This window comes from Bactrocera neohumeralis, unplaced genomic scaffold (genome assembly GCF_024586455.1).
Source record: "Bactrocera neohumeralis isolate Rockhampton unplaced genomic scaffold, APGP_CSIRO_Bneo_wtdbg2-racon-allhic-juicebox.fasta_v2 cluster11, whole genome shotgun sequence".
Lineage (NCBI taxonomy): Eukaryota > Metazoa > Arthropoda > Insecta > Diptera > Tephritidae > Bactrocera > Bactrocera neohumeralis.
Genome location: NW_026089624.1, coordinates 4444020 through 4470744, shown reverse-complemented (window position 1 = coordinate 4470744; position 26725 = coordinate 4444020). Strand labels below are relative to the sequence as shown.

Below are 26725 nucleotides of genomic sequence, written 5' to 3'. Positions count from 1 at the left end.
TATGTGATTAAGTAAACAAATACAAAATGCGGTATGACAAAATAACCAACTTTGACCGACTTAAGCCCTTGTTTACAGATTATGTGGTTATGTGCTTATTTCGAGTGTTAGAAAGTCGTTGGAATTTTACTAAATGGCAGCACAAAAAATAAATACAACTAAGCGAATGGCATTTCCATTTATATTTTCTTTTTTTATATTGGAAAATCTGCTATTAACTTCTGTTTTTTGTTTACAATCAGCAAATTAAAACCGAAATAAAAAGCATCAAAAATAGGAGATAAGCGAATTGGCATTTGCTGACGCGCAGCATTTGTAAAAATCGCCATCGTCAAGGCAACACAGAACATTTTCTCTCCAATGAATAGATTTCGGAACATGGAGTTCATCTCCCCGTCTACTACAGATGATTAAAGTTATGTCCTCTAGAAGAATTTTTTGAACGCTTAAAATTCGGATTATTTAATAAGCACACACCTTCAATAAAGTCCATTTCCTGAATAGCAGAACTTATTTTAAATTCGATTATTTTGCTTATTAAACTTTGTTTAGGCATTTTATAAGTAGGAATTTCATTGAACTAAAACAATGAACAGCTGTTTGTGTAAAAATAAGCAAATAACCATACATAGGATGTTCACGGAGCATAGAGGTTATTTTTAATCTAATAATCACATAACCCGATAACCACCTTACCGTGAACAGCCTAACTTTTTTCTTACGCCAAAAAATATGCAACAATTCAACTCCCCATTAACGTACTTAGCGCAAGCGCAATTCTCACCCAAAACTAATTTGCATACACAATAATGTTACAGATTTTCATGCCTAATTATTTTGCAAAACCTAAAGGTAGGCTATAACTTGCGATCTTACAGTCTTCTTCTTACGGGTTATTTCTTGCGGGTTTTTTCTTACGGTTTTACTATCACTTTTTTTCAGTTAGGTCCCGCAGCAAAATCCCTATCTTCTCCAAGCCTGCCGTAAGGAACTTCGTTCCAAAAATAGGTTGGGTTAATTGTAAGGTCCAGGAAATTACAAGACCTGTCCAATGCTTTAAATGCTTTGAGTTTGGCCATATATCGCGCAGCTATAAAAGCAACAGTGATCTCACCGGCTCTTGCTATAGATGTAGAGAAAAGGGCACGCCGCAAAAGGATGCAGTCTTATGTCTCTTATGCCCACAAGGGACGAATAAGCACCCGACTGGTAGCTTTCGCTGCCCTGCTTATAAAAAGACTGCTGGAAAACCGCAATGATGAGGTGTCACCAGTTAAATCTCAACCACATCGGCAACTCAAGCACTGCTTACAAAAACCGCCTCGGGCCTTAACACATTAGTGCAGTGAGTCGTCGCCGTGTACTGACGTATTTTTTTCTGCTCCGCGTTTTTTTATTTTATCGCTATTAATGCCGTGTGTTTGCGGGCATAGAGTTGACCGTGCTCAGCCCAAGATTGGTTGCCATAAATGCAATCAAATATTTCACTTGTCGTGCGTGAATCTATCACAGGCTGATGTAGATTTCTTGGTGAAATCTAAAAATGCTTTCGGTAGTTCGGAGAAATTCCATTCGCTCGCCGCCTGCGTCGCCATCAGTGCGCGAAGTTCAATGCACTTATAATTTAAGTTCGCAACAACAAAATTCTGAACAATCGAATAGTGAAATAGCTGAACCTTTGTTGGAGCATAACAATCATAACAAAGAAAATGTAGTGCTTAATTCTCTTTTACGGGAAGTAAGTTCACTGAGAAGTGAACAAACGAAGGCGCTCGCGTTAATACAGCAATTATGTGATGATCGTAAATCGTTAATCGCTATGCTTAACGAACTCAAATCAGAGATCTGCACTGTGCATAAGAAATTGTCCGACAATGTCAATTTCTCTGCTGCCAACCCCACTCTCACTGCTGCGACTGCTGTTGTTACCAGTGACTCCACAATCGCTGCTCCGTCTAACACCACTGTTCCTGCTGATAACGTGTGTGAGAACTATCTCGCTCCCGCTACACTGAAGGTACTCTCTGCAGCTTCAACTACTGCAAACTCTATCTCTACTTCTACGACTATTGCGAGTACAAATGCTCCGTCGCCGAAAGTTGTTGTTTCTGCTCCCACTGATTGTGTGAGTATGGATTATCTTGCTCCCGCTACTTCGAAAGCACTCTCGGCTGCTCCGTCTGCTGCTTGCTCCGCTCGCTCTATTGCTGCTGTTAATAATAATGTCAATACATATGCTGACGCTGTTGGTAGGAACATCAACACTCACTCGAAAGCCAATAACAATCCAACAGCTGCTGCTAAACCAGCTCGCCAACCTGTCGCTGTCAATGCTGCTCACTCTGTCGCCGTTGATTCTGTAAACAACTCTTCTACTTCAATTCCTGCTAACAGAAATTTGAAGTTAAAAGTGAGTACTAAGAACAAAAAGTCCCCAGCCACTTCAACTGTTGTTGGTGTTAATGCCAATGTTGATCTCGATGTCGTCATACCCAAGAAATGGATTCACTTATCTGCATTTAAGAACTCAGTCACGGAGGAAGATATTATATCTTTTGTTGTTAAACATGCTAATGTTGATAGAGAGCATCTTCTATGTTATAAATTAATTAAGAAAGATACCGATGTTAATACTCTTAAGAGGATAAACTTTAAGCTAGGTGTGTCCCCATCTTTTTTTAATGCTGTTTTCTCCTCTTCAGTGTGGCCTTCTGGCATTAAGCTGCGTCCCTTTAAGTTTTTTCTAAAGCGAGGGGAAAACAGCGCTGCAGATTAGTTGACGCGGCTGTTAATCGCAATTCTACTCATACGTTTTCTGCACCTTCCTCAACTTGCTCCTGTCTTAAGGTCTACTACCAAAATTTATCGGGTATTAGGTGTAAATCAAATATTATTCGCAATTTTTCGTCACGTTTGGATTTCGATATTATCGTTATTGTTGAGACTTGGCTGAATTCTAGTTATTTCGATAGCGAATACTTTGACTCAAATCTCTATTATGTCTTCCGCAAGGACAGAGATCACGAAAAAACTGGCTGTCTAAGAGGGGGTGGAGTTCTCTTAGCAGTTCATCGCAAATATCGTCCTCGCTTAATTATGCTTGAGAATGAAGATTCTATCCTGGACCAACTATGTATCTGTGTCAATGATGCTCTGTTCATTGCAGTCTCATACATCCCTCCTAATAGTCCGCTAGAGTTGTACAAGTTGCACGCAAATAATATTTCCTCGCTGGTATTAAACAAGGTGAAAGAGAATAATATTTGTGTTTTGGGTGACTTTAATCTAAGCAATATCGTCTGGTCTGGTTGTTCCTATAGTCCTGCTCTTATTCCTTCAAATTTTTCGTCTTCTCAGGAGTTATTTCTCATTGATAGCTTGCTTGGTCTCAATCTGATTCAAATCAACTCATATTCAAATAGTCTCGATCGATTTCTTGACCTAGTCTTTCTTAGTGATAATTTAAAATTTAGGATTCTTGATGGATTCTCTCCAATTACTCCAGCCACCATCCATCATTCACCGCTAGCGTTTGAGGTGGATACTTATCTTTTCGCCCCTGTCAAACCAATTGATGGGCTTGGTTTTAATTTTGCATTTTGCGACTTTGAACGGCTCAACAATCAGCTCTTTGAAATAAAATGGGATGATTTACTATCGGGACTTGATACAGCTAATAGTTTCTCCATTTTTAAGAAATCAATCCAGGAATTTTGTCATTATAATATCCCGCTCAAACACATACAACCATATAAGTTGCCTTGGTACACTAAGGACCTTAAACGTCTAAAAAATCTTAGAAATAAATATTTTAGAAAATTCTCTTCAACTAAATCTCATGTTTCCTTTGTTCAATATCAGCACTACACAAAACTGTTTAATGAATTGGATAAGTTCCTCTATAAAAGGTTTATTAATAATACGGAGTCTACAATTAAGTCAAACCCTAAGTTCTTTTGGAACTTTGTAAAATCTAAAAGAGCGTGTTCGGCCATTCCCTCTGCTTTACGCTGGGGTGATAAGTCGGCATGCACTCCGGTCGAAATCTCCAATTTGTTCGCTGAATTTTTCAAATCGAACTATGTTCAAGATGATCCTGGTACTAGTTCCACTTTTTCAGCTGATAACTTCCCATCCATAAATTTTGGCTCACTGTGTCTTTCACAGGACGATATTGCTAAGGCTATTTGTGACATTAAGTCCTCGTCCAAATTGGATTTGGACGGGCTTCCGCCCGTATTTATAAAAAATTGCACTGCCTTATTATATCCTCTCATGCTTATCTTCAATAAGTCTCTCGCCACCGGGGATTTCATTTCTGACTGGAAATTGACATGCATTACCCCTATTCATAAAGGTGGTAGAAAGGATGATGTCTGCAATTACAGGCCTATTTCTAAACTCTCTACTATTTCGAAAATTTTTGAGTGTTCTGTTAAAAATAAATTATATTTTGCAGTAAAATCAATAATTAATGTCAATCAGCATGGGTTTGTCCCTGGGCGCTCCACTGTGTCAAACTTAGCAGTTTTTAGTGATTACTGTATGTCTGCATTCTCCGCTGGATTTCAAGTAGATTGTGTCTACACAGATTTCTCTAAAGCCTTTGATAAAGTATCACATAATATTCTAATTAAAAAATTATCATCACTAGGATTTCACTCGGCCTTCTTGATGTGGATTAAATCATATTTGCAAAACAGACGATGCGTAGTCACTGTTGATGGAGTGTCATCTGATTCATTCACTGCGTCTTCGGGAGTCCCACAAGGAAGCGTCTTGGGTCCACTTCTCTTTGTGCTGTTTATCAATGACATCTCCTGTTGCTTCTCTTTCGCCAACTTTCTGTTATATGCAGATGACTTAAAAATTTTTGCATTAATCAATAACACACAAGATGTACTCAAACTTCAATGTGATATTGATACTTTTCATAATTGGTGCCTGAAATCGAAACTTTTTCTGAATGTAGATAAATGCTCACAGATCTCCTATGGTAGGGGACGCAACATATTATCTTCTAGCTACAGTATTTCTAATTGCGTCCTAAAATGCGTTACTGAAATCAAAGATCTTGGGGTAATCTTTGACAACAGATTTTCTTTCAGTAATCACATCAACTATATCACTTCAAAATCTTTTTCTGTACTTGGCTTTGTCCGTCGAAATTCTACAAATTTTTCCGACCCTTACACGTTAAAATTACTGTACACATGTTTTGTGCGGTCCATTTTGGAGTATGCAGTGTTTATTTGGAGACCATATTGCATATCGTCAATTAACAGGATCGAGCGTGTTCAAAAGATCTTTCTTAAATATGCTCTCCGCTCCTTAAAGTTTGTTGACCCAATACCATCGTATACATCGCGTTTATTGCTTTTACATCTTAAATCGCTGGAAAATCGAAGGTCCGTTCTCTCACTTTCATTTGTCTACAATGTAATTAACGGGGAAATTGACTGTCCCTACTTATTAGGGAAACTCAACTTCAATACTCCCCAGCGTTGTCTCAGATCCATTTCGCCATTTTATTACAAAAAGGAAAGTACTAATTTTGCTGAATATGCTCCCCTCAAGAGGGCTATGCGGGAGTTTAACTCGATCTCCGAGAAAGTTCTACTTGATTTTTCTCACTCTAGGGTATCCTTCATTAATACCCTCAATTCTGTTTTTTAGTTTAAGTTATCTACTCTTGTTATTGTAATTTTATTATTTTAGAATTCTAATATGCATCCTAGTTTTTCATTAGTCTGTAAGAATCATTGTTCATAGACTTTACTAAATAAACGCAAGTGAGGAAAGTTCTCTGATCGCCATTCACTTGGGAGTGGCCAGAAACGATTCTTTTACACATGGCTCAAGCATCTCACTACTTCCGGTCTTTGACCAAGTATCCTCTGGGTAGCCTAAGAACATCCGTTCGAAGGCGAGCTAATGTGAGAAGGCGAAACCTCCCCTACATAGGGTTGTGCGCTGGGTTTGGGACCCGCCACGTAAAAAAAACAATACCAATGGAAGGAAGCAACAAGCCTCGGATGAGAGACCCCCTTTTGATGACGACCATTGCAAACGAAATAAGGACTACGATTTGAGGGCATGCACCTGGAATGTCCGGACCCTTAATTGGGAAGGTGCCGCTGCCCAGCTGGTTGATGTCCTCGCAAAAATAAAGGCTGACATCACCGCCGTCCAAGAAATGCGACGGACGGGACAAGGACAGAGACGAGTAGGTCCTTGTGACATTTACTACAGCGGCCATATAAAGGAGCGCAAGTTTGGTGTTGGATTCGGGGTGGGAGAGAGACTCCGTCGCCGAGTACTATCATTCACTCCGGTGAATGAACGTCTAGCCACAATCCGCATCAAAGCGAGGTTCGTCAACATATCGTGTTTTGCGCCCACTCCCCGACGAAAGAGAAGGACGATGTGACCAAAGATGCCTTCTACGAACGCTTGGAGTGCACTTATGAGAGCTGCCCCCGCCATGATATCAAAATCGTGCTTGGCGACTTTAACACCAGGGTGGGCAAAGAAGGTATTTCTGGCACTACGGTCGGTAAATTCAGCCTCCACGACGAAACATCTCCAAACGGGTTGAGGCTGATCGACTTCGCCTCGGCCCGAAATATGGTTATCTGTAGCACTACATTCCAGCATAAAAAAATACATCAAGCCACTTGGCTATTTCCGGATCGAAAAGCCATCAACCAGATCGATCATATTGTGATAGACAGAAGATACGTCTCCAGTGTTATAGACGTGCGTACGCTCCGAGGTCCTAACATCGACTTGGACCACTATCTTGTTGCAGCCAAGATTCGAACCCGCTCCTGTGCAGCAAAAACGCACGTCAACAAACAAGAGGAAGGTTCGACATCAAGAAGCTGCAATCACAACCGGGGGGAAGACATTTCTGATAGTAAATTCTTTTCTGAGAGTGACAGCTTAATTTAATACTTCACTAGATTTTCCTGCTCACCGATTCAAGAAAACTCTGAACCGTTATTAGAAACAAAAATGCAAAATCTAAAAAATTATGGAATCGCCTCTAAGCGGCTCATGACGTCATAGTAAATAATTACAAACAAAAACAACAAACAACAAAACAACTCCACATCCGAGTCTACTCTCGGTGCCACAAATATACAGTCAAAAGGTAAGTTCAGGCATCCACCTCGGGGTACCCAGATGGGACATAGAAACAATTTATGGAGGTTATGAAGGATGGCCGTCCTTTCGGGACATGTTCACAGCCGTTTACATCAGCTATCCAAAACTGTCAAAAGCTCAAAAATTGTATAACCTTCTACAAATCTAAAGGTCAAGCAGGCGTAATAGTAAATCGGTTCGCATTAAATGACGATAATTTCATTTTGGCTCTGGAAGCTCTAAAAGCAGGATATGAAAACGAAAGAATATTATTCGATTAACAAGTAACAACACTAATGAACTAGCCAAGAATGCCAAAAAGATTTTTTTTTTTCAAAACACAATTGTTCACATTTGAACAGAATAAACAAACGTCATGCGAGCAATGTACCGTGTGAGAAGTTTAATTCAATATTAACGAAAAGAACAACTTTCCCAGATCAAAAGGACTTTGCTTGTCTCATGCACTCAACCTGCAATTGGTTATATTGTTATAAATATCATCATTTTATGTTACATGTTTCCCACTACACCATAAAGCAACGCTTATACAAAAAGAGTTGCAACTCCCGAAAGACGAAATCCAGAAATTTGCCAAGAGACACCATGTTTCTCAAAGCACAAAAACTCAAACGCTACACAGCGAAATTCAAAGTAGGGTATAACTACCCACAGTCGTCTCCATCGAACACCAAGGAGAACAGTTCAAACTGAGGGCATTAATAGACCAAGGATCACAAATTTAACTAAAACTGCCAACAAGGCAAGTTAAATTTGAAATCATGGGAATGGGCGAAGTAGCTATCTAATAAAATCTGTCCCATTACAGTTATCTGCCCCCAAAGCGGATAAGCGCATTCAAGCAGAAGCTATAGTCTTACAAACATACTCCCAAGCTACCAAATAAAGAATAAGCATTGAGATAAGGTTTCGCACCTAAATCAAGCAGATCGCAACTGTGCCCCATATTTAGCCATTCGTACACTCCACAAACTGGCAGGAGACAGAAAGTCAGAATTTCCTTTGGCAACACAAGTGTTAAAAACACAAACGTATGTAGACGATATCCTGTCTGGAAGTCACAATCTTCCACAAGCATACGAGTCCCTATCACAGGTAATAAATGCCCTCAACACCCCAGGATTTCCCTTAAAAAAGATCGCAGCTAATCACCTAAATATCTTAAAATAACATACCTACCGACAATTTGTTAGATGCTAATGAAACCTTAACTGCTTACAAAAATGGTCCCAATTTTATAATAATCTGAACGAGATTTCGATTCTATACGCCTTCTGCGACGCCTCTGAAAAGACAGATTTTGCCACTTTCTATGTGCGCACACAAAGCGATACCGCACACACAAGCCACCTAATAGTAGCAGAGGCAAAAGTTGCCCCTCTAAAAACGGTAAGTCTACCACTACTTGAACTCTGTAGCGCTCTGCTACTTGCAAAACTAGTTTCCATGGTGCAGACCCACTCAATACACAAATAAAAACTATATCTATGGTCCGATGCCGAAATAATTTTAACCTGGTTAGAAACATATATTTCTAATCGTACGTTTTAAATACTGGACCAAGTAGGATCAGCCACTTGGCGACCCGTAGACAGTGCTGACAATCCTTCTGATCGAGGTGCAAGAGGGTGCAAATCTTTGCACCTCCCCACCACCACCCTCTAGTGGAATGGCCCTCAATGTTTAACAGAATCTCTCAATACTTGGCCACAATTGCCCATCCGCAACATAATTGCCCCATAAAGTCGGAAAATCAACACTTATCATACAACACTGGATGACACTGACATCATTGAACGTCTTTCATCGTTCCCTTGAGCCCTCTGAGTAGTCGCCTATATGATCAAGTTCATAGAGCGGCTTAAACTGAAAGTTAAATGCGATACATTGACGCACCAAGCCTTACAAAAGCAAAGGTCGCTCTAATTGCATAAACTAAAAAGCGCTACTTCAGCCGCCACATATCTTTACTAAGAGAATCGAAGCCGATTGGTAAAAGATATCGCTCTTAGTTTTTAACCCATTTCAAGACACGAAAGGTCTGCTTCGTGCGAATGGTCGGCTTGCTAATTCAAGCGTAACATATAATGAACGCCACCCTACTATATAATTATACCAGAGAGGTGTCTATTTGCCACCTTATTCATCGCACATATCCACATATTAATTGTTCATAAATATATGAACATGAAAGTTTTATAACATTAAGATTGAATTATATATAGAACATTATATTTTTGACACATCTAAACAATAAGTTAAATAAAAAGTACATACAGTCCACTAAATGTCAAATGCAATGGTAGGCAACAAAATTGTGAAATGAAGCTTGCTCATAAAAATTAAAAAATTATTGTTTATCGAAGAACAACTCATAAATTAGAGTATACATAACAAGTAAGGAAGGGCTAAATTCGGGTGTCACCGAACATTTTATACTCTCGCATGATAAAGTGATAATCGAGATTTCATTATACGTCATTTGCATATTTTTCAAATACCGTATTTTTGTAAAGATTTATTCCGCTATCATCATTGGTTCCTAATGTATATACTTATATTATACAGAGAAATCATTAGATGGAATTCAAGATAGCGTTATATTGGAAGAAGGCGTGGTTGTAAACCGATTTCACCCATATTTCGTACATGTCATCAGGGTATTAAGAAAATATTATGTACCGAATTTCATTGAAATCGGTCTAGTAGTTCCTGAGATATGGATTTTGGTCCATAAGTGGGCGAGGCCACGCCCATTTTCAATTTTTAGAAAACGCCTGGGTGCAGCTTCCTTCTGCAATATCTTCCGTAAAATTTAGTGTTTCTGACGTTTTTTGTTAGTCGGTTAACGCACTTTTAGTGATTTTCAACATAACCTTTGTATGGGGGGTGGGCGTGGTTATTACCCGATTTCTTCCGTTTTGGAACTGTATATGGAAATGCCTGAAGTACACGACTCTGTAGAGTTTGGTTGACATAGCTATAGTAGTTTCCGAGATATGTACAAAAAACTTAGTAGGGGCAGGGCCACGCCCACTTTTCCAAAAAAATTGCGTCCAAATATGCCCCTTCTTAATGCGATCCTTTGTGCTAAATTTCACTTTAATATCATTATCTATGGCTTAGTTATGACACTTTATAGGTTTTCGGTTTCCGCCATTTTGTGGGCGTGGCAGTGGGCCGATTTTACCCATCTTCGAACTTAACCTTCTTATGGAGCCAAGGAATACGTGTACCAAGTTTCATCATGATATCTCAATTTTTACTCAAGTTACAGCTTGCACGGACGGACGGACAGACGGACGGACGTACAGACAGACATCCGGATTTCGACTCTACTCGTCACCCTGATCACTTTGGTATATATAACCCTATATCTGACTCTTTTAGTTTTAGGACTTACAAACAACCGTTATGTGAACAAAACTATAATACTCTCCTTAGCAACATTGTTGCGAGAGTATAAAAATACTATAAATATACAAATCATACATTAGCCAAATGTTAATGCACTCAAACAGCAACCGATTCGAAAGTATCAAGCGTGTGTACGTATCTGTTTAATTTGTTAAATGCTCTAATCTAAAGAGTTGTGTAAAATCAATGCGTTAGCTTATAAATATAAATAAAATACATATTTACACATATTTACATTAAGCATACACATTTATACATATATACTTAGTTAAGAGATTAGATTTAAGAAATGTTTTGACGAAAGAAATTTTAATAAAGAAGTTTAGAATCCAACGTGAACTCTTAGAGTGCAGTACAAACAAAGTGTTTTTCTGTATGCTAATGCTCATGCAATATATGGTCCGCCAATAGTATCCGTAGTACGTTAAATAAGTGAACTTTCATGTGCAAGATCTGCACTACAAAACATTTATCCGAGCTCAAAATGCTACAGAAAAACAGTTTGTGGATTTCACCAAACAAGGTTCTCCTGAAATTGTCCAAAAATACGCTCCCCAATTGGCAGCAGCGCTACTCATATAAGTGGTTTATGGAAATCAGCTGTGAAAAGATTTAAATATCACTTCAAAAAGCTAGCTGGCAACCACTAATTTAAATTTGAAGAACTCACGACTTTGTTAACTAAGCTTGAAGCCGTTCTCAATTCACGACCTTTCGCTGCACTCTCGCAAGAATCCTCAGACTTTACAGTTCTCACTCCTAAACGAGCGTCCATTCTGGCGACACCTAAGAAAGAATCAACCAAATCAGGAGATTGGTCCGAAGAAAAACATTAGAAAAGGCGCCTAAGCTTGGAGATTGTGTCTTAATCAATGATGATTATCTCTCCCCTTCCGAATGGAGTTTTGGCCGCATAGAGAAGCTCTACTACGGATCCGACGGTCATATTCGCGTAGTCGATCTCCGTTCACAAACGTGAACCCTAACTGGGATGCTCGGTTATATTATGCTTTTTGTCAAACGCAGATAAAACCGAAAAGGTTAAATAATAAACCGTTGCTAATAAACCATTTTACGAAAATATATTACAAAGCCAATTCAAATAATATTTTTCAAGAGGTAAAAATTGATGCCGGTATGCCAACTGCACTAACGCCCACTATAGATTCGGTCGTTACTGATCCGCGCTCTAAAGCTAAACTAGTCGCAGCGCCGCGAACAACAATCGCCACCGCAGCTCCCTGAGCAGAGCCAACGGCTTCGTCTAGTGACACGCCACCACTGATTCCTGGACCCCAACGAATGCCGCCGACATCGGTTAACATATTGAATAATCTTCAAAGGAATGACATCTCAGCAACGCCAGCAGGTCACATGGCACATGGTTATTGCCTGAATTTTCTGGAGCCTACCCATCTCACGCGGGAGTGTACGACACGTTATCAGTGCCAGATATGCTTGCGTCCCCATCATACTCACCGCCGGACCCGATGTCGGGTGTCATCTTGGCCCTGGCAACCGTAATGTCATCAGACGACCCAAGCGACCGCAACCGTGAAGGCTGGTATTCTAGGATCCCGCGACCTTACATACACACCACAGTAGCACACAACATCGACTCGGATTCAGAACTCCACCTGATTCCTCACACAAAAAGGGAATAAAAGGGATAGACAGCAGGATCGCGTACTCGATTCGTTTAAGCAGTTTTATATACGCGACGTTCCATAGCGATCATATCACGTCACTATTGACAGGATTAAGTGTTAAGGTGAACTAAAAAGGTCAGTGCGCTCTATTACAACAATCATATTTGATATCTTGTTCACGTATACTGTACGCCATAAACTCAATTCATGACTACATTATTCTTAACGTGCTAAGTATCTGTACATAATTGCGTTAACAAAAAGGTTTGTGTTCCCTTTTTGGGTGTGTTACCGTTGACATACTGCTATGAACAAAAAATAGTAATACTTTTCTCTTAACTAAAGTTCTTAATTTATTCTTCAAAATCTATGTCGTCCTCTCAAAGTAATTCCCCATGGCCCCTTGACCTCCTTTAATGTGTTTTTTCGGCTTCGGTTCATCTTCCGGGTTGTAGGCATCCAATACCCATCGCCAATAATAATATATTTCATGACGTGCTGGTAGTCGGAAAGCATTTCACAAGCACAACGTTGTTTTCCGAAAAATTTATTGATTTTGGAATCAATCGTTCTTTAATTTTTGTTAGCCCCAAATGATCTTTCAAAACGGTTTTAACTAATCCTTCCTATATTCCAAAAATGCCAGTAAGATCTCTGACTGTTAATGGTCGCACAGTTGATGTTGGTGGCTGTCCTGGACGTCATCAACGCGTTTTCAACCCTCTTTGAATAATTTGTATCAATCACACACAATTACTCGCGACAAAGAATAATCACCGAAGGCCTTTTCCAACATTCTGAATGCCTCGGCACTAGAAATTTGATTCCACACAAAAAATTTAATGGAACTTCTTTGTTGAATAATTTCACCCATCGTAAAAATTGCAGCATACTAATAACTAATAAATGTTTTGATGGCACAGATGTTACTGGCAGTCGTACCAACCAGAAAAAACAATATTTCGATAAATGGGCTTTCGAGCGAAATTTAAATTAAGTAGTCTTACTATTTTTATATATAAAATGTATACCCTTATAAAAGAGAAGACGTGCAGAAGAGCACAACGCTACACACTTTTTGGCGACCAAGTAAATAGAAACATCGAATTGTTCAGCGAGATTGTCATTATTGTATCCCTTGCTATACTCAAACCCTTATTTAGTTTACGAACAATTTTATTATACAAAATAATGGCAAACAATTATTACCAACTGTGTTTTAATGATAAATATCATATAGCTGTGTTAAGACAAATAAAATATAGTTTTGAGATACAGTTTCCCAATTTCAATAAGTTACAAAGTAATGATTACGACTAAAATATTTATGTAAGTGATATTCTATATCTAATATATTAATATTATATGAATTAGTAATTATATCTTACAACTTGCAGTAAATAAGAATATTACGCATTAAAAGGAAGCTTCCACCAGGTATGTACCGTCCATTGGCTGGTTGTTTTCATTGTTTTGAGCATTGCCTGAAGCCGGCATATACTTTCCGCAAGCCTGCAATAAATAATTTGGATTGAACTTTAACAAAAAAAAAATAGAAGTTACAGCTATGTTTTATCCACAATTCACATTACAAAGCATAAAAATCCTTAAATGACAAGACGCAACCACGTAAACCACTGAAAGAACTTAACTAGACCACCACCAATTGAAGTCAGAGACAAGGAAGAGAATTTATCGGAACTTAAATAACACCATATATCTCAGAGTTTTGCTTATTGGAATCTAAAAGTTTTATATAGGAAGTAGGCGTGGTCGTTATCCGATTTCTCCACTTTTCACAATGTGGCATACGAACTATGGAGTCGTGTGTAGAAGTTCACGCAAGTGACGACAGTTCTCTGACTGTCATTCACTTGGGAGCAGCCAGAAACGATTCTTTTACATAAGACTCAAGCAGCTCACGACTTCCGGTCTAGACCAAGTATCCTCTGGGTAGCCAAAGAACATCCGTTTGAAGGCGAGCTAAAGTGAGTAAACCATCCCTACCCAGGGTTATGCGCTGGGTTTGGGAGAAAGTATCCTCCACGTAAAAAACGTCCCGAATGAAAACGTAACAACTGCCTCGGAAGAGAAACCCCTCTTTTGATGACGATATAAGGGCATGCACTTGGAATGTGCGGTCCCATAAATTAGGAAGGTGCTACCGCCCATCTGGTTGATGTCATCGCAAAAATAAAGGGTGACATCCCCACCGTCTAAGAAGTGCGATGAGCGGGACAAGGACTGAGACAAGAAAGTCCTTAGAATTTACTACAGGAGCGGTGTAGTATTCGTGATGGGAGAGAGACTCCGTCGCCGGGTTTGGGCATTCACTCAGGTGGACGAACAGACGTTCGCCACAATCTGCATAAAGGGAAGTTCTTCACACCTATCGCTGATTTGTGCCCACGCCCCGGCGAAAGAAAAGGACGATGTGACCAAAGATGCCTTCTTTCAGCACTTGGAACGCAGGTATGAGAGTTGTCCCCGCCACGACTTCAAAATTGTGTTTGGTGACTTTAACGCCACGGTGGGAAAAGACAGTATCTGTGGCACAACTTTCGATAAATTCAGCCTCCATGAGGACACATCCCCAGATGGGTTGAGACTGACCGACTTCGCCGGGCCCGAAATAGGGTTATCTGTAGTATTAGATTCCAGCATAGGAAATTTCACCAAACTACCAGGCTGTCGCCGGATCGAAAAGCCACCAACCAGATCGATCATACTATGATAGAAAAAAGACGCGCCTCCACTATTTAAGACGTGCATACGCTCCGAGGTCTTAAATTACTCGTCAGCATCTCGATATAGGGGGACTGTGGGACGACCTTTCAACGTCCTTCCATACAGCTGCAACCGAAACCATTGGTTTTCGGTAAAGACAAAAGAACAGCTGGTGCGATGAGGAGTGCCGTGTCGCAGCGGAGAGAAAGCAAAACGTTCAGTATGCAATAGATACCGAGAGTTGAAGAGGGAAACGAGACGCATTTGCAGACAACAAAGGAGAGGGGCCGAAATGCGTGAGTACAAAAAGCTTGACAAGCTGACCGTTAAAGGAAATGCTCGAAATTTCTTCGAACCCGATTCCGCAATTGATGACGATGAAGCGGACGTTCGAAGCAATTACCCGTCTGAAGACCAACAAAGTGGGGTGGCCGATGGAGCGCTTTGCGAGCTATTTAAATACGGCGGCGAAAAACTGATAAGCATGCAATTTAAGTGTGCTCTGCCTAATCCAAAGAAAAGAGAGACCCCACAATCTGCGCCAAATCCCGTACGATAAGCCTTCCTAACATCGCATCAAGGGTCTTATCGAGCGTATTGTGCGAAAGATTAAAGCCCACCGTCAACAAACTGATTGGACTTAATCAGTATAGGTTTAGGCATGGCAAATCAACAACGCCAAATCTTGGAAAAGGCCCGTGAAAAGAGAATCGACACACACCACCTTTTCTTCGATTTCAAAGCTGCTTTTGACAGCACGATAAGGAGTTGCCTTTATGCCGCGACGTCTGAATTTGGTATCCCCGCAAAAGTAATACGGTTGTGTAAGCTGACGTTGAGCAATACCAAAATCTCCGTCAGGATCGAGAAGGACCGCCCCGACCCGTTCGATACAAAACGAGCTTTCAGAAAAAGCTGATTCCTTCCGTGTGACTTTTTCAACCCACTTCTGGAGAAAATAATTCCTTCTTCTATAAGCGTGTACAGCTGTTGGCGTACGCCGATAATATTGATATCATTGGCCTCAACTGCGCCGTTAGTTCTGCTTTCTCCAGAATGGATAAGGTAGCGAGGCAAATGGGTGTAGTGGTGAACAAGGTCAAGACGGAATATCTCCTGTTATCCAACAAACAATCGTAGCACTCGCTACTAGGCTCCCACGTCACTGTTAACAGTCATAACTTCAAAGTTGTAAATAATTTCGACAATGTCAGCCTAGAAATCCAACGAAGAATATCTCTTGCCAACAGGTGCTACTTCGGAATAGGTAGGCAATAGAGAAGTAAAGTCCTCTCTCGACGAACAAAAACCTAACTCTATAAGTCACTCATTATTCTCGTCCTGCTATATGGTGCAGAGGCATGGACGATGACTACATCTGATGAGTCGACGCTACGAGTTTTCGAGAGACAGGCTCTGGTTAGGTCATGTCGTCCGAATGGGCGAAAACACTCCAGCTCTGAAATTATCCGAAGCAGTACCCGCCGGGGGAAGCAGAGGAAGATGAAAACCTCCACTCCGTCGGAAAGATCAGGTGAAGAAGAAGCTTACTTCGCTTGGAATCTCCAATTGGCGCCACCTTGCGAAAAGAAGAAACGACTGGCGCGCTGTTGTTAACTCGGCTACATTTGTGTGGGTTGAAAAAATCGATATTTTCTTAAAGTATATCCTTTTAAGATTTTTTTTTCCAAATTTCATATAGATCTGAGCACCAGAACCAAAGTTACAGCTGTGAGCAGCGCGCTTCTCCCACGGGCCCCGAGTACGTGCCGTTCGCGATTAACTATTGCGGTTAGCAAGGTTTCTCAAGAACCATGTGACCCATCTAATTTTCTATTGTCTACTTGAGAACTACAATATCTCATACTCGAACGAAGGAGGTTTTTTTCGAAACAAGAGTTTTTTTTTGGGAATGAAAATTCTGAATTTTTAGACTCGCAAAAATTTACATTTTCAATAAAATCATCACGACTTGCGTAAAAATGTTTATTTCGCCAAATCCTTCGTTCAAGTACGGGGTTATGATATAAACTAGATAAAACTGTTATTTTATTTGATTTCAGATGCACCATCACCTAACTAACATGCTCATCGCAAAGGGCGTAAGAGAAAAAGTGTATCGGCACAACAGCTGTAGTGCCAACAAAGGGGTACATTTTTCACTGAAAAATTAAATTTAACAACTCTAAACATATATAAACGTAGCAAAAGTGTTCTGTTATTAAAAAAAAGCCCGTCTTTGCAAAAAAAAAACGTTTTTTACTTGTTTAATTATTGAATAACGGCTATAAATCGCCTTCGCAATTTGCAAGGATCATAGCCAGGGAAATACATTCAGATAATCGCTAAACTTTATATAAAATAAGTAAGGAAGCGCTAAGTTCGGATATAACCGAACATATTATACTCTCGCAGTTTTCAATGAAGCTGAATGCATATTTTCAGGTATTTTGTTTAAAAAAAGACGTTTTGAAAAAATTCCATGTTTGCTATTCTACGAAATTGAGAACGAATTACAATCATATTTGATATATTGTTAACTTATACTATACAACATAAACTCATTTAATTCATTACTACATTTTGCTTTATGTGCCAAATATCTATATACAATTACGCCAATAAAAAAGTTTGTAATTCCTTTTTATGTTGCTGTTGATATATATGGATAAAATTTATAACAAATGAAATGAGAAGACGTTCAGCTTGTACAATTTTAAAATTTTTTTCGGTCTTTTTAGTTCGTTCGAAATTTTCTTCAATTTAGTTTTTTGTTAAGTTTTTAGTAAGCAGAAGTAAACTATAGTAAATTATTTTATCTAATTATAATTATAGGTTTTAATTTTTTACTCTTAATGAGAAAAACAAAAACCAGCTTTTCGGTGCTTATACAAAAGCTGTAGATTTTTTTTGTTTTCAACTAAAAAAAATTATTATTCTTTTCAATATTTCATAATTTATTGGCTTGGTAAAGCCTAACAATAAGTATTCAATTCTTAAATCTATTTAAAACTAAACAAGCTCAAGAATGTGGTTGAGCTATTTTGGTAGAACGTTGCTCTCTAGTAGGCTGGTAGATCACTTCTTTTTAAACGCGTTTGATTGCAGGAATTTACCAAGGACTATCTCCTTCTTTACCATAGGAATATCAAGTTCTTTATGAATGTTTCCACGTGAGCTTTCGAGCCAGGTGAATCCCAAGATAAGTTACTTCATTCGCTTGGGGTACTAGGACATTGTTTATTTTAACTGTCCGATACGTATCTGGTCTAAGCGAGAATGTAACATGCTTGCATTTTTGCTTATTAATATTTATACGCCAGCTGGCCAGCCATTCTTTGACAAAAGTTAAGTGTTGCTTCAATACTCTTGTTTCTCTGATGGGGCATTTGTTACGGCTTACTAGAACTGTGTCATCAACGAAAGCGGATGTCAAAACGTTAATAGCTGTTGAGATGTCTGCTGCATAATTATGTACAGAATTGGACATAGCACGCTACCCGGAGGTACACCAGCCCTTATTGCTCGTCCTTCTGATATGAAGTCTGCTACTTTAACTGTAATTTTATTTTTTCTTTAATATGACTCCAAAGTTTTATGCAATCCGGAAGGTAAAACGCTTTTGATTTTCCATAACAAGCCTTCATGCCAAACCTTATCGAACACCTGAGCTACATCCAGTAAAATAACAGTACTTTCTGTTCTCGAATGCTTTCCTGATTTCGTTGGTAATTTACTATTTACTTGTTCTACAGTGCCATGTTTAGCACGAAAACCGAATTGGTGCGTTGGTATTATAATGTATTATTTTCGTGGAGGAAAGATGTCATCTTTGATAGTAACACTTTTTCAAATATTTTAGAATTACAGGGTAAGAGGCTTATTGGTCAGTAGGAAGACGGCTGTGTTAAGTCCTTCCCAGGTTTATCTATCATGATGATCTGAGACTTTTTCCCCGAAGTTGGATAGTATCCGAAACCGAAAATTAAATTAAAGAGCAAGGAGAGCAATATTTGGTAACTCAAATAGCGTTTTTGGAGTAATATTTAGCGGGATCCCTACAAAAAGCTGTATATCGAAATTCTTTTCGTACAAAATTCTGAAAACTAACATCGCGAAATTCGGTAGTGACAAAATTCTGCATTTACAAAATTAAGTATTTACAAAGGGGAAACGGTCAAAACTCTAAAATTAAAATTCTGAAGTCAAAATTCCGGAATCGAAATTCTGGGTCGACAAAATTCTGGAAATCGGAATTAATTCTGGAAATTTTTTCCCCAAAATTTGAGCCAAATCGTGTATCTTATATAAATTTACTTATACATACATAATAATATAATATAAACAAAACATAACCTCCAAAATAATTCCAAAATTCAAACATGTTTATCGGAAAGACAAAAAACAACATTATTAACAAATAAAGATCAAATATATACTACATTAATGGTTCATTTCTTTTTTTTCGTATAACATGTTCACAGCCATCGAATTGTGTGACAATACGCACGGTATATTTGTTTTTAATTCGTTCAGAACAAGTCCAGTTAAAGGTTTTCTTATTTTTTAGTTCCAAATACATAGAAGAAGTAGCCGTCGACGTTTAACATGTCTTTTCCTTTATTGGACTTCACCACATTAATATTTTCCATCATTTCACAAAAATATTTAGCAGTACATATATGTATATGTAGGTACATAGTAAACTAAATCATTATGATAGTACAAAAAAGTAAATGAAGAACAACAAAGAAAGCAATAACAATAACAAATACAATCATGGTAGTACAAAAAAGTAAATGAAGAACAACAAACAAAGAAATAACAATAACAAATACAATCATGCAATTGTAAACAACTACTTACTAAGCAATAAAACATATGATTACAGAATGGCAAAATTCTGTAATTAATGAATTTTGCCATTCAGAATTTTGCAATTTAGAATTTCGTTATCCAGAATTTTGAATTCCAGAATATTGACTTCCATAACTTTGATTAGCGGTGTTCCGACTTCCGGAATTATGAATGCAGAATTTCCAAAAAAGCAGAATTTTGACCCCAATCTTTTACAAAGTTCTGTAAAAGCGAAATTCCGCACTGGCAAAATTCTGTATTAAAAAAATTCTGTATTGAAAAAATGGTGTATTGACTAAAGTTTGTTTTTTATTTGATAATTTCATGTGCCAAATGAGTTGCTATTAAATATTCGTAAATCTTATCAATAAAAACAATTAGTATTTAAGAAAAGCAAAAGATTTATAAGCTCCAATATTAACTTAAGCGATATTTATACAAAGAAAAATAAAGGAGAATTTTAAGTCCAAAATAACAATACAACAAACAAAAGACTTCAATATTAATTCAAACGATAAGTACATATGTTTGCAAAAAATAAGAAATGAGTATTTCAAGTACGAAACAGTAGTACATATATAATTAGATTAAAAACAAAAACTTTTTGCTATTCTTTTCAAAAAAGATACTTTTCCAATAATTACTCTTTTTTATTATTCTTTTAATTTGTTTGTTAGATCTAATTGATCTTAACTTTTTTGGAAAAACTTCTCCATTTTCTACTCTTGATATTTGCGATTTCACATAAATCATCTCTGCATTCAAGTTAGTTATGAGTTGATAAATACCGCAATTTTTTTCCCCTACAATGACATTAAGTCGTCGATGCCAAGCCTCTACACTATTTTGAGTTCTAGGAAACTGACTCGTTTCTACATTCCTATGAACTGACCAAAATGTTGGCTGATGTTTTGGTGGTGCATCAAATTTACCAATGTAGTTCCTTTCAAACCAATTTGCGAGTCTCAGCATGTCATAATCATCTAAACTACTACAAAGACTGTTGTAGTATTCCGAGATTTCATCGGGAGGAACAAAAGCTAGGCTTTTCAGCATTCGAACTTGCAACGAAAAGTTCTCATAATTTCCATATTTTTTAACCAGTCTAAAAGCAATGAAAGTAGATGAAGATTACGCAGATACATATATTAAATGCAGACAATCATAAACTTTTCTTTTTGAACTTTTCTCCAGATTATTTGACTGAAGTGGAAAAAGCAGCCACGCAAATCAGTGCCCGGGTAAGAATTTCTTAGCGCCGATATCAGTCCAACTTCAAAATCGCTGATAATTCTTTCTAGTTGAAGATTTTCGCCGTACTCGGATGCGATTCGGAACAATTCTTCAAATAAAACTTCGTATAGTTTTTTGGACTTGCGGCTCATAAGGCAAAACACAAGGGGGAATGTTTCACCTTCCACTATGCCATGAATTGTAAAGAGCTGTTCCATTATTTTCGGGGCAACGTAAAATGTTCCGTCCACAATCCAGCAAGAACTCTGACTCAGAAACCTTAAACACGACTTCGTACCACAAATAATTACACATTCATTACTCTCTGTGAACTTTTCCACCAACACAAATAATTCTCCTTCCAGAGTAAAAAATTTTTAAGGAATATCAATGTCCTCCAAAGTTTGTGGTTCTCGAAAACGAGGTGCTTCATGCCTTGATCTTCGAATTCTAGCTTTTTGGGCATTTCGGGATGGTAAATAGTCCCGACAGCTCTGCTCTGCTTCCACTGCAGCTCTTTGTATTATCTGATTTAGCGCTAAGTGACTTCTCCGAGCCATGCGCTTTACTTTATTATTAATCATTGCAATTGGTAACTCATTGGGAGCTGGTTCGTGGCAATGGTCCTCGGGTTGTTTAACAATAACGTGATTGTTCGCCAACACCTTTGTTACAATTCTGGACTTGCACTTATATTTTAATCTTTTAGAACACGCCCAATTACAAGTTTCCATTTGGGTCTTTCTTTCAAAATAATAAAAAATAGCCGTCTAAGAACAATTTCTTTCCTCCTTTATTGGAAGTTATAATTTGTATTTGTGACATAACGAATAAATATTTTAATGAAAAAGCGTTGAGCAAAAACGACACGTGCTTTAGTTGCTTTCACAATTCTTACGGCAATGATAGACCTTAGACAAAGAAAAATACAGCAACGTAAATGCAGTCTACACTAACAGCATTGCAGCGTAGTGATCAACAGCTTTGTTGTACTTACTCACGGTGTACTGACTAGTTTAGGGACTTCACTGCATTGAAATTTTGTTTAGAATTGTTCAACTGCATTGCTCAGTTGACAACAACAACTTAAACGAAATCAATTCAAAAAAAGTAAAAAGCAAAACAGAGATAAAGAGAAAAAAATCAAAATGTTCAAGCTATATTATAAATATTTTTTCATGGTCCTTTTGTTTAAATAATAATATTTTACATAATTTTTTGTTAATCAATTCAAATATTTTAAGTGTTCTTTGCGCAAAAAAAATTAAAGTATGTGACACAACGCGGAAAATATTCACCTTTAATAATCTGTAAAAAAATTTTTGTTCATTCCAAAGACATTAAATTTTTTGTCCTCCCACCGCTTTTAAAACGTATGGCACATCGATCGCTGTGCAATGCGCTTATGCTTTTCTTGCGACACAGATGTCGGGAGCTTACGAGCGCACTGCGCAACGATCGATGTCCCATACGTTTTAAGAGCAGTAGGAGGACAAAAAATTTTATCAACAAAACTAAAAATGCGTTGGCGCAAATTTAGCGACTACAACAAATAGAAACGCGGTGGCGCGATTTTATTGGTGGAAGTTATTTCTCCTTTGCGCGTCACAGTTAGCACAGTCATATATGTACATATATGTAGAAGAACATTTCGTCGATGTTCTGTATAAGTTGCAAATACATATAGTAGATCGGATAATTGTATATCGTTTACGGCGGATTTGTTACAATTGCCTTTTTAACGCAAATTAAATTTGAAGTATTGTTTGTGAAAAAAAAACACATTGCAGTGGATGGATATCACTATCCTTGGATATCACTCGTTTTATTTTAGTGAGTTAGAAATTTAATTTTAATAATTAATTTAGATTACATCCAAGTGCATTGTGTGATAACTATTTAAAAAAAAAGTTTTGATGCCCATTTTACTATATCTAGCTAGTTGAATCGACAATATCAGCAACAACAACGAAATAGGAAGTGAATGAAATTTGTCCAGTTTTCTTTGCATGCGATTGATTTATTCCAACTTTCAACGGAAATTGAATTGACAAGATTTATTTTATTTTGGTTAGTAAGAAATTTTTAGCTAATTGTTTGATAGTTTATCGCCATTTTTTCCAAGGTTAATTAATTGTTTGAATCAACATCAACAGCACTTAAATTCGAGGATGATTCTTTATTTTTGTAAACAAAATTGTGAACATAATTTGTATGTTCGGTAAGCGATGTTTATTGCTAATCAGTGATTCATTCAATACACTTAATTATTTATTATTGGAAGTGTAGTGTATCCTTTCATATTGGTTCTAAGAACTATTTTTGTACGCATTGTTTAGTTAAACATTTTGCTTCTGAGCCTACATGGCTCGAAAATAAATCATTCAGTATGTGTTGTAATTTTTATACTCTCGCCACAATGTTGCTAACGAGAGTATTATAGTTTTGTTCACATAACGGTTGTTTGTAAGTCCTAAAACTAAAAGAGTCAGATATAGGGTTATATATACCAAAGGATCAGGGCGACGAGTAGAGTCGAAATCCGGATGTCTGTCTGTCCGTCCGTCCGTGCAAGCTGTAACTTGAGTAAAAATTGAGATATCATGATGAAACTTGGTACACGTATTCCTTGGCTCCATAAGAAGGTTAAGTTCGAAGATGGGGAAAATCGGCCCACTGCCACGCCCACAAAATGGCGGAAACCGAAAACCTATAAAGTGTCATAACTAAGCCATAAATAAAGATATTAAAGTGAAATTTGGCACAAAGGATCGCATTAGGGAGGGACATATTTGGACGCAATTTTTTTGGAAAAGTGGGCGTGGCCCCGCCCCCTACTAAGTTTTTTGTACATATCTCGGAAACTATTATAGCTATGTCAACCAAACTCTACAGAGTCGTTTTCTTCAGGTATTTCCATATACAGTTCAAAAATGGAAGAAATCGGATAATAACCACGCCCACCTCCCATACAAAGGTTATGTTCAAAATCACTAAAAGTGCGTTAACCGACTAACAAAAAACGTCAGAAACACTAAATTTTACGGAAGAAGTGGCAGAAGGAAGCTGCCCCCAGGCTTTTTTTAAAAATTGAAAATGGGCGTGGCGCCGCCCACTTATGGACCAAGAAGCATATCTCAGGAGCTACTAGACCGATTTCAATGAAATTCGGTATATAATGTTTTCTTAACACCCTGATGACATGTACGAAATATGGGTGAAATCGGTTCACAACCACGCCTTCTTCCAATATAAAGCTATTTTGAATTCCATCTGATGCCTTCTCTGTATAATACGAGTATAAACATTAGGAACCAATGATGATAGCGGAATAAAACTTCACAAAAATACGGTATTTGAAAAATATGTAAATGACGTATTATGAAATTTCGATTATCACTTTACCATGCGAGAGTATAAAATGTTCGGTGACACCCGAACTTAGCCCTTCCTTACTTGTTTTAATCTTTATATGACAATCTCACATCAAATGATAGAATTGTAACGAAAAATTCCAAATACTACTTCGACAGTATTCGAAGCCAATTCGACCTATTCTATGATTAGCTCGGAAGGTAAGATTTCAGGCACAGTTTTAAGAGAAACTTATCATTTCAATTATAAACTTAATTTTTTTTTAATTTTAAAGAAAAATCGACTAATTGTTTCAACAATATTCGAAGCTACAACTAGGCCTATGCTATAGTTAGTTCGGAAGCTAATATTTCTGACACAGTATTAGGAGCAATTTGTCATTTAGATTATTATTTTTATACTCTCGCAACAATGTTGCTAACGAGAGTATTATAGTTTTGTTCACATAACGGTTGTTTGTAAGTCCTAAAACTAAAAGAGTCAGATATAGGGTTATATATACCAAAGTGATCAGGGCGACGAGTAGAGTCGAAATCCGGATGTCTGTCTGTCCGTCCGTCTGTCCGTCCGTCTGTCCGTCCGTCCGTCCGTCCGTGCAAGCTGTAACTTGAGTAAAAATTGAGATATCATGATGAAACTTGGTACACGTATTCCTTGGCTCCATAAGAAGGTTAAGTTCGAAGATGGGCAAAATCGGCCCACTGCCACGCCCACAAAATGGCGGAAACCGAAAACCTATAAAGTGTCATAACTAAGCCATAAATAAAGATATTAAAGTGAAATTTGGCACAAGGGATCGCATTAGGGAGGGGCATATTTGGACGTATTTTTTTTGGAAAAGTGGGCGTGGCCCCGCCCCCTACTAAGTTTTTTGTACATATCTCGGAAACTATTATAGCTATGTCAACCAAACTCTACAGAGTCGTTTTCTTCAGGTATTTCCATATACAGTTCAAAAATGGAAGAAATCGGATAATAACCACGCCCACCTCCCATACAAAGGTTATGTTCAAAATCACTAAAAGTGCGTTAACCGACTAACAAAAAACGTCAGAAACACTAAATTTTACGGAAGAAGTGGCAGAAGGAAGCTGCCCCCAGGCTTTTTTTAAAAATTGAAAATGGGCGTGGCGCCGCCCACTTATGGACCAAGAAGCATATCTCAGGAGCTACTAGACCGATTTCAATGAAATTCGGTATATAATGTTTTCTTAACACCCTGATGACATGTACGAAATATGGCTGAAATCGGTTCACAACCACGCCTTCTTCCAATATAAAGCTATTTTGAATTCCATCTGATGCCTTCTTTGTATAATACGAGTATAAACATTAGGAACCAATGATGATAGCGGAATAAAACTTTACACAAATACGGTATTTGAAAAATATGTAAATGACGGATAATGAAATCTCGATTATCACTTTACCATGCGAGAGTATAAAATGTTCGGTGACACCCGAACTTAGCCCTTCCTTACTTGTTTTAACTTTATTTTTTTGGAAGTTGTTTTCTACAACTTACTGTTACATTCACATTTAGTTCGAATTCATCAATAAAATTTAAAAAAAATTAAGATTGGTAAGGTCTAAACTAATTATATTAATGTTTGGCATTGCTCAAGACTCGATAACATGTTTGCACGCAATTCTTTGAACATAACGCCCATACTGGTTTACAAATTGAGCATAAAGTCCGCTAAAATAATGAAAATCAGAAAAGATTGTTCGATTCCTAAAGTATAAAGCTGACCGAATGAAGTAGGGACATAATCCCAATTTTATAAATTTTTGACCAAAAGCTACATTTTAATCAAAAAATGTTCTTATTAAATTGCTATAATATATGACACAGATTAGCCGATATTTTCGGTGAAAAGTTAACTATAGACCCCAGAGTTTGATCATTTTCACTCGTGGTTCACATACTTTAAATAGACTTTGTGTAAACCAGTTTAATTTCAATAACGTCATTGACTATTGATTTATTAACTGCACAGTGAAATAAAGAACTAAAAATTGTGTAATATGAGAGGTATCAAGAAATGTAAGAACTTCATATAAAAAAACACTTAAGAAATGGTCAAGAAATTTCTTGTGCTAGTATGTACGTAGCTCTGAAGCAATCTAGTACAAAGTTTTAATGCATTTTTTCAGTAAAATGCTAATATGGCAATGCTGATTTTGCGAAGAAACATCAAATCAACAATTGTTTCTTGAAGGAAATTCAAAATAATCATTAAATTCATTCTACAATTAGTTAAAATGAAATGTAGTTCATTTTGAAATTTTGCATA

At 37.6% G+C, this 26725-nt stretch overlaps 1 protein-coding gene across 14 annotated transcripts in view; it reads right to left on the bottom strand.

Moving 5' to 3' along the window:
• Positions 1 to 26725, bottom strand: part of LOC126765677 (potassium voltage-gated channel protein Shal) — a 129042-nt gene that overhangs the window by 28184 nt on the left and 74133 nt on the right. For 6 of the 14 annotated variants that reach the window (XM_050483384.1, XM_050483374.1, XM_050483377.1 and 3 more), the window contains one exon: positions 13344 to 13748. The exons of 2 other annotated variants lie outside the window; for them this stretch is intronic. In XM_050483384.1, coding sequence (XP_050339341.1) covers positions 13653 to 13748 — 96 coding nt within the window. In that variant the 3' untranslated portion in view covers positions 13344 to 13652. Of the gene's footprint in view, positions 1 to 13343; positions 13749 to 26725 lie in introns of those variants that run through there. 6 more of the 14 variants (XR_007668517.1, XR_007668516.1, XM_050483375.1 and 3 more) reach the window with 2 other exon arrangements.